General features: G+C 45.5%; 1 protein-coding gene across 1 annotated transcript in view; it reads left to right on the forward strand.

The window, feature by feature from the left end:
• The window catches only part of TRPM3 (transient receptor potential cation channel, subfamily M, member 3), a 149,800-nt gene that overhangs the window by 124,159 nt on the left and 16,230 nt on the right, over positions 1 to 9,411 (forward strand). The window contains exons 14-16 of the mRNA XM_008570046.1: positions 1,956 to 2,106; positions 2,223 to 2,422; positions 5,781 to 5,913. Of these exons, the coding sequence (XP_008568268.1) occupies positions 1,956 to 2,106; positions 2,223 to 2,422; positions 5,781 to 5,913 (484 nt within the window). The remainder of the gene's footprint in view (positions 1 to 1,955; positions 2,107 to 2,222; positions 2,423 to 5,780; positions 5,914 to 9,411) is intronic.

Below are 9,411 nucleotides of genomic sequence, written 5' to 3' on the forward strand. Positions count from 1 at the left end.
GGGTCCTACAATATAATCATCTCTTCAAGGCCCCACCTTTCAATTACCATAATAGGATTTCCCACCCTCAACACTTACAGTGGGGATTAAGCTTCTAATATATAAACTTTGGGGAACACAATTCAATTAATCCATGGCAGAAGCAAAAGAAGAAGCCTGGCTCAGCACAGGAAGGAAGAGAGAGCAGGGCATTTCTAGGAACTGCAAGGCGCTCGGTCCAGTTTGTTCTCAGAGGGAGAGGTAGGAAGTTCGAGAGATGGTGCTGGGCCAGCCACCCTCAGAGCTTGGGCCACATCCTCAGGTCGGTGGGGCCTCCGTCACTGGGTTTTCCTTCCAAAGGAGGAAATGATCAGGACCTCTTACACGGCTGTCTTGGGTGTTTAGTATCACAACTGCCAATAATGAAAAAGATTCCTGCTCCTTAAAAACACCTCATTCCAACACCCAATTCCTCTTGCAGGCAGAACCACAGGAAATGCTTTGGCCATCTTTTCCAGGCCATAAAAACAGGGTCTTGGTGTCCTCCTGTGATTAAAACCCTCACAGGCTGAGAAGAGGCAGTTTGGATTTCAGGAGCATGTAAAAAAAATCATGTAATTTTTTCAGCCTAATTCAGCTCAGTGGGATCAACCTTTGTGGCAACTGAGAATCACCTGGGAAGTTTTCAAAGAAATGCCGATGCCTGGAGCACCCTTGGAGATTCAGATTCAATTGTCTGGAGCAGAGCTGGGCGTTGGTATTTTTTAAAGCTCCCCAGGTGATCCCGTAGGCAGCCAGGGCTGCAAACACTGCAGAGTGCACTGCCTAGCAACGGGGCCCTCTCGGAAAGGGACTGGACCCCCCCTTGCCAGGTACTCCAGCTGAGTGGATTCTGGGTCAACTTTTCAAACCTTCCTGGCAGATCATCAGAAGCAGCCCGTGGCCACTGCTGAGACCTCTAGGTGCTCTCCCCACCCTCTCCAGGCAGAAGCTAAAGGACCTTATTCTAAAGCCAACAGAAGAGAGCTAGAGAGGGAAGACTGCCTCACCTATCCGTGCCTCTACAGGCATCGTCTCATTCCCCGAGCCATACTGTCTGTGCAGTACTAAGAAGCTTGGCCATGGATATTTTTCTTGCATTTACCCAGAAACTCCAAGCAGGCTCATTAGCACATGACTGACACTCACCCAGCCCCACATACCACCTTCCTCCTCACCCCTGTCTCCAAATCTCTTTTTATTCCCATATTTGACCATTTATTGGGTTTTGTTCTCTATGCCCTGAAAAGCACATTTTTGGAATAGAAATGCTGCTGGAAGAAAGGGGGTGGCTGTGGGCTCCGTGGTCCCGGCCCATCTCCCTTCATTGCCCTCCTGGTGAAATCCCATCCATCAGGAGCACCGAGCGTCAAGCCCTGTAAATCCTTCCCAAGGCTCTGCCCTGTGTTGTTCCTTCCATACCAAGACAGCAAATCGTTAGGTCTGTGCTCCTGGGTTGTCTCCTGCAGCAATTAACAGCTGCCCCGGTGTTAATTCCCAATCAATAGCCCCGATGCTGCTGCTCTTACAGCTGTCGGCTGATGGCCTCCACAGCACATTTTGAAAGTAACTTGCAGGGCAGTGGGATTCTCTGTGCCCCAGGAAAGTCCTCACCAGGTTTCTGAAGGACAACACGCCCCTTTCACTGAGTGTCAGGGCCAAGAGACAGAGTGAGAAGCAAGAAGGCACCATCCACCTCTTCCCGTCAGATGACAAACTGGGGAGACAGGCGGAGCTAAGTGCCCTCTGGGGTAGCAGCCCCTTGGGATATTCATGAAGCTTCCATTTTCCTATCTTGGCTTTTTTGGAATTTTTGTTTGTTTGTTTTGAGATGGCTGTATTTTTCCTGCATCTAAAACCCGTGTTCACATCACTCTTTTATTTTTTGGAATCGCATAGCCTGGTTTCTCATTTCTCGCCTGTGCTGCTTCCTCCAGCTCCCTGTGGACAGAATGAGACCCGAGAGGATGGGAAGATTATCCAGCTGCCTCCCTGCAAGACAGGGGCTTGGATTGTGCCGGCCATCATGGCCTGCTACCTCTTAGTGGCAAACATCCTGCTGGTCAACCTCCTCATTGCTGTCTTTAAGTGAGTGGACCTTTCTTCGGCGCACTTGGGACGGGCAGGGGGAGCGAGGAGGGAGGGGTGGATACTTCAGAAAGCAGTGGGTTTGCTCACCTGATTCTTTCTGGTCTCTATTTCAGCAACACATTTTTTGAGGTAAAATCAATATCCAACCAAGTGTGGAAGTTTCAGAGGTACCAGCTCATCATGACCTTCCATGAAAGGCCGGTCCTGCCCCCACCTCTGATCATCTTCAGCCACATGACTATGATATTCCAGCACCTGTGTTGCCGATGGAGGAAACATGAGAGCGACCCAGATGAAAGGGACTACGGCCTGAGTAAGCCTCAAGCGACAGTGCCGGGGACCACAAATCAGAAATCCCTGCCACTTCCTATAGGCTGTAATGCAGATCGTGTGCCCACCTAGTTCCTCCTTCCTCCCAGCTGGCAGACGGTGCTGAAGACTGGGAGGGAATGGAAGGGTCCACTTGCATGAGACACCATGCTGGAAAGAAGACCCAGAGGCTGAAATCGAGCATTCTTAGCCTCACGTCTTTCATAGCGAAAAAAACCAGTCTCCAGCAGGGCCATTTAGCACTTCATAGGTTCTGAGTTTCTTACTTCCCGGACGTCCCACCACAAAATATATCAACCATATTAATATGTATCCAGTGCTACATTATCTGCAATTGAATATCGTGACATAAGTCGAGCTGAGTTGTAGGTGACCAAGTTTGATTTTCCATCATCATTTCTGAACCTATGATTTTTTTTAGCTCTTAATCATTTTCCTAAGCCTTAGGGTTTGTGCCTATATGACCATGTGAAGGAACAGTGCTGCTTTCCATTATTCAAAGGACAAAACAGAAGACCCTCCACAATCCACCTTCTAGTCAGTGTTTCTAAAAGGAAGTTCTATTGGCATGGGGCAGAACGAGTCCTTGTTGTGTATGATCGTCTCACACGTTGCATGAGATTTAGCATATCTGGCCTCCACACATTAAATACCAGTAGCTCCCGCAGATTCCTTAATGCCCCTTGGGTACCATGCTCAGTTAAAAACCACTGGGAATCCAGCCCTGTACAAGCAAGCTTCTAAGCTTTCTCAAAGTGTTTCACATAGACTACCTACACTAAATCTGCCAAGCAAGACCTCTGGGGTTGTAGACCAGGAACCTACCTCCCTCTATGTGATCACCATTTAATCAACTGCTACTCTGAGTCTGAAACTGTTGACAACCTCTTTGACATAGCAACGCCCAACTTCTATCTAGACATTAAAATTGGAGTACTGGACAGAGCTGGGAATTCCAAACTTCACTGTTTCCACCTGAAACACAAATTTAGGCAAATAGAAAGCTTAGTGGGCAAAAAGAATGACCTATGAGATAAACCCTGAGCTTCTTTACTTAAGAACTTTGGCCAGCATAGATGGGCATAGGCTGCCAAATCATGGGCAGAGGAATGCTGCCAGGAATTATGCCCAGCAGTGGATAATGCATGAGGGTTAACTCAGGGCCCTGGAGTCATTTACAACAAAGCCTGACTTGTTTGTGGCAGAAGGAGAACCTCACTTATCCAGATGGCTTAGGAAAGGGGTGTCTGGAAATGAAACACAGGAAGAGGGGCAGTCCAGAGACCCCTCTCTGCTCCAGTGCCCACACCCCTGCAGAAGACCAGAGAACCTGAGCAGCCAGGCATTATTGCGCTGGGTGGGAGCTGGGTCCATCAAGCTCCAGTTCATGGCTTTCTTGTTGTGATCACCACTAGGAGCAATGAAAAAACAGGCAGGTCATTGGACACATGGAAGGGAGGAGCCGAGTGTCAGTTTCTCAGAGAAGGAAGATTTCAAAGCTGTGGCTGGGTGAGAAGGGCAAGGAGCTGAGACAGGGCCCTGCACTATGTGAATGACTCACGGGAAAGCAAACTCTTTGCCATCAGTCTATAGCCTTAATTAAAAGAACACAGGGCACTACACATTCTTGCAAAACTTCACATAAAAGAACTCTGAAGGGTAAAATTTAATTTTTATTGTAAAATTTAACATGTTGATGAATTTTTTAAAAAATAGTATTTAAAAAAGAACATTACACATACCCAAAGAAGTCAAATGAGGCACTATTTAAGGTGCCAGCAGAATATTAAATATATTCCTTTTTATCTCAAATACAGCAATAGCAGGTAAGAGTCCATATATTGGAGGCCTCTAGAAACTGTCTGTCTTCATTCCCTTCTCTCCAAGCTCTTGCTCTATGTAATTTCATGACTGAAACCCAAGTGGCCCCTTCCAGAAAAGCTCTCCCCTAACTCAGGAATCCTGCTATATTTGAGAACAGTGGTCTGATTTCCAGTATTTTCTTTACTCTCACCTGTTTTTATATTCATATTTTCCATGCCCCAAGCAAACTCAGACTTATGCCTCAGGAATCAAGAGCAACCTCAGAAAACTAAATCCCTGAGGGTCTAAAATTCAGGACTCCAAACATTTTGGACAATCCCTGTAGCATATCAAGTGCACAAGATTAGAAGAAATGTCCCAATGGGCCGGCCCGGTGGCGCACTGGAGAGTGCGCTGCTTGGGAGTGCGGCGGCGCTCCCGCTGAGGGTTCGGATCCCATGTGGAGACCGGTTCCCGCTCACTGGCTGAGCGCTGTGCGGGCGTGACACCGAGGGTTGCAATCCCGTTACTGGTCAGTAAAAAAGACAAAAAGAAAAAAAAAAAAAAAGAAATGTCTCAAGTACAATTTTTCCAAAGTGACTCTATCACTCTAACCCTGATTCACAAACCATTTAAAGATTCAAATTTCCAGGGCTCTTTCTACTGCTATATCAATTATAAATTAGTTTGCCTTGTATTAACAGAAAACCAAGCTAACAATAATACCAATAAATAAGGCTTTATATTTTTCACATGACAAAAAGTGAAGATATAGATAGCCCAGAGCTCAACAATGGTTCATTAAAGTCAAAGATCCAAAGTTCTTCTATTTTTAGGTTCAGCTCTTCCTTACTGTGTAGTCTTACCTCATGGTCACACAATAGCTGCTGCACCTCCAGTCATCACACTCATGTTCAAGGCAGGAAAAAGAGGGGAAGGTGAAGAAATATGGAAGGAAGCAACTGTGTCTTTGTATTTTATCAGGAAAGCAAAATCTCTTCCCACCCCTCCCTGCAATAGACTTCTTTTGTTTCTTGGACCAAACTGGGTCTCATGGTTGCTACTAGCTTCAAGGAAGATTAGAAACATATGTATTTGGCTTTCCAGCCTCAGTAGTGGGAAGGGGAAGAGGGGGAATGAGATTGCAAAAGGACTTTTAGTAAGACCAGTCAGCAATGTCTGTCTGCCACATCCCAGCCCAGAGACTTCTGAACTTTTAAGAAACCCACATGCTCTGAGTAGCTTCCCTTTCCTTGATTTAGCTACGTTCTTGGCCTTACAACTTGTGTAATTCCAACCAGTTCCTGAGATAAACCAGATATACTCAGGTAAACTTCAGAGACCTGTAGTGAGTCTAATGTTTAAAAAGAAGACAATGACGTAAGTTGCCTAATTGGATTTGGATTTTGTCTGAGACTCAGTAAAGAACCTTGGCCCCTTTTCCCAACCTTGATTTATATTAGGAATGTCACAAGGCCTACAGATTAGATCCATCACTTTTACTTCTCTGCCTCATGGCTCCCTCTTTTTTTTCCCAGAACTCTTCATAACTGATGATGAGCTCAAGAAAGTACATGATTTTGAAGAGCAGTGCATAGAGGAATATTTCAGAGAAAAGGATGATCGGTTCAACTCGTCCAACGATGAGAGGATACGGGTGACTTCAGAAAGGTGAGTTCCGGGCCGGCCCGGTGGCGCACTGCTACAGTGCGCCGCTTGGGAAGCGCAGCGGCGCTCCCGCCGAGGGTTCGGATCCCACATACAGACCAGTTCCCGCTCACTGGCTGAGCGAGGTGCGGGGGCAACACCGAAGGTTGCGATCCCGTTGCCGGTCCCGGTCCAGTATGGGCGCGACACTGAGGGTTGCGATCCATTGCCGGTCACAAAAAAAGAGACAAAAAGGAAAAAAAAAAAAAAAAAGAAAGGTGAGTTCCATAGGCACATGCCTCCTGCAGATGTTTTGTGCCATGGCATGCTTTACCAACTGAATTTGTTCAGACAGCTACATAACACAGATCCCTTGTGTTTATTTTTACTGCCCAAGAAATCGTGGAGCTTAGGAGAGACCAGAGCATGGCCTAAAGTGTCTACGGATCAAAATCCCAGACTTGCAGATCCTAGATTTCTCCAGCAGGTCGTAGCCACTGCCCTCCTGGACAATAGAGACTGTTGAGTCCAGGACAGGGCTGGGGTTGCTGGCTCAGACCAGAAATTGGAAAGCTCCAAGCCAGACACAAACCAGGAGAGCCCCAGCCTGACTCTAGTTTCTCCAACAGGTTTAGTTTCATGTAGACCACTGAGTGCCTTCTCCAGAGGAGCAGGATAGACCTAGTACCTTGCTCATGTGGGTGCTCAGTACCTTCTGAATAAATGACAGCAAGAAACGTGTAAATCAGTTAGAATAATGAGTAGGGTTTTTTCCCCCAGAATAGTCTTGTTTTTTTCTTTTTTATGAAACAAGATAAAAGCAAAGAAATAAAAGCAGATTTTTCTACCCAGCGGTTACATAGTTTTAGATCTCATTGACCAAATAGTTTAGTCAGTAGGGTTAAAAGAAAAATCTCCAAATAAAGAGAAAAGAATCCTTTAAATCTAATAACTCTAGCTTTATGCAAATGCAGTTATGCTTTCTTATTTTTCTTATTTTGCTGTGGACTAATAAAAGCTTCATTACAGTCTGGCATGTTCAAAACCCAGCATTTGAGAACCACGGTTCTAAAGAACACTCAGAGGTTACAAAGCATTGGTGTAACTTTAAACTGTAAGCCTTTGCAATATAAAGATGACAGAAGTAAATTATAAACAGCATAAAAAGGTATAATACATTGATGACTTCAGTCAATATAACTCAAGCTGCTAAGATTCAAGGCAGTCACCTCTAATTTTCATGAAGTGACATTTTGTTGGCTTATCCACTTCAGACATTCTCTAATGACTCTGTAGAAATTACATAAATGGGCATTTTATGAAATAAATAGGTCCCTGGCCCTTTATTTCTTTAAGGAAGGAAGTCTAGATAAGTAAGTACATACACATATGCCATTGAGTGATTGTACCCCTGGGTACCCAGCCAATATTAATAAAGTTTAAAGCCGTGCACAGATTTTATACACATCTGTCGCTGCAAAATAGAGCATTTTATGATACGATGTAAAGTAATTTTCTGACAAACATAGGAAAGAGCCACAAATCTCAAGATCTCTCTTATTCTGAAGACTTGAAAAAGCTATTTATTAATGGATGTATAGCCATGTGGTTCCCAAAGAATCGTGCCATGTGGACACTTTACCCATTGCTCAGACATATTTCCAAAGCCTATGTCTATGGGCCTTTGAAATGCTTTTTGCACTCAGAAAAGCCATAGACCTGGGAGGAAAGAAAGGTAGGAAGGAAGGAGTGTTAAGATGCAAGGAACGGGCTGGCCCATTAGCTCAGTTGGTTAGAGCATGGTGTTTTAACACCAAGGTCAAGGGTTCAGATCCCCCTACTGGCCAGCCACCAGAAAAATAAGATAAAAGATGTGAGGAAGCTTTTGCCTCTCTGGGGAACTAGAATAAAGAGGTGCAGACACCAGCACACGTGAGCATATTGTGACCACTTCTCCAATTCCTTCTGGAGAGAAACAGAAAGGAACAATAGCACCTCCACCTGAGCCTCTCACCCCATGCCTGCAAACTCTTCAAGACCACTGTTTTTCCAAGGCTCTGTTCCTCTTGGGGTGGTGCAGAGCCCCATCCTCAAAGAGGATGACCAAAGAGAGTAATTCTCAGGAATCTAGGACAGAGCATAGAAGTGCCCTCCCTGTGTCCGAGGTTTTAGACTGACCTGGAGTCATGGGGACTTGAAGAACCAAGATGACCTCACGACCAAGCCCAGCTGCCAGAGAAGTTAACCTAAGCCCAGGCTTCAAACTGCTTCTGTTACTTCTGTCTGTATTCGTTTTGGGATTTCTTTGTTGTTGTTTGGGGGGAGGGGGGGTTGCATTTGTAAGTTACCCAAAAATAACGTCTTTAAGCACTAGACTGAACTCCATGCAACAGAAACACTATTGGGTGCATGAGGAAACAGAGATCAACCAAAGGAAGACTGGATCCTTGTAACCCATCTCACACATCTTCTAGGACATGTCATTTCTGGGTGGAGTGACCAGTGAAGTCACCTGTCCTATTTACATTCGATTGAGAGAGATAGAGAGGGATTAAGGTATATACACATATGTATGTGTGTATATTACAAACATTTGAATAGGTGCATATGGTAAATTTACCTAAGTTAACTGTGCACATTATATATAGTATATAGAAAATTATATAACTCTACGAGGTATATACACATATGTATGTGTGTATATTACAAACATTTGAATAGGTGCATATGGTTAAATTTACCTAAGTTAACTGTGCACATTATATATAGTATATAGAAAATTATATAACTCTACCTTCATGTTAGACAACCCCAATACTGAGATTTGAAATCAGAAACATGAAGATCTTGGAGCTTTACTCTACTAAAAGACTCAGGAAAAGGGTTTCCAAGTCTTAGTGAGCCCTAAACTTCTTCTCCTGCCACTACCTTTAAAATACAATTTATTTAGGGCCGGCCCGGTGGCGCACTGCTACAGTGCGCCGCTTGGGAGCACGGCGGCGCTCCCGCCGAGGGTTTGGATCCCACATACAGACCGGTTCCCGCTCACTGGCTGAGCGAGGTGCGGGCGCAACACCGAGGGTTGCAATCCCGTTGCCGGTCCCGGTCCGGTACGGGCGCGACACTGAGGGTTGCGATCCGTTGCCGGTCACGAAAAAAGACAAAAAGGAAAAAAAAAAATACAATTTATTTATACAGGTTGTATTTGCATAAATTTTTTAGAAATACAAAAATATTCCGCGGCGGCGCTCCCGCCGAGGGTTCAGATCCCACGTGCAGACCGGCGGCTCACTGGCTGAGCGAGGAGCGGAGGCAACACCGAGGGTTGCGATCCCGTTGCCAGTCCCGGTCCGGTACGGGCGCGACACTGAGGGTTGCGATCCGTTGCCGGTCACGAAAAAAAGACAAAAAGACAAAAAAAAAAAGAAATACAAAAATATTCCGCGGCGGCGCTCCCGCCGAGGGTTCAGATCCCACGTGCAGACCGGCGGCTCACTGGCTGAGCGAGGAGCGGAGGCAACA

This window comes from Galeopterus variegatus, unplaced genomic scaffold, assembly GCF_000696425.1.
Source record: "Galeopterus variegatus unplaced genomic scaffold, G_variegatus-3.0.2 Scaffold565, whole genome shotgun sequence".
In the NCBI taxonomy this organism is placed as follows: Eukaryota; Metazoa; Chordata; class Mammalia; order Dermoptera; family Cynocephalidae; genus Galeopterus; species Galeopterus variegatus.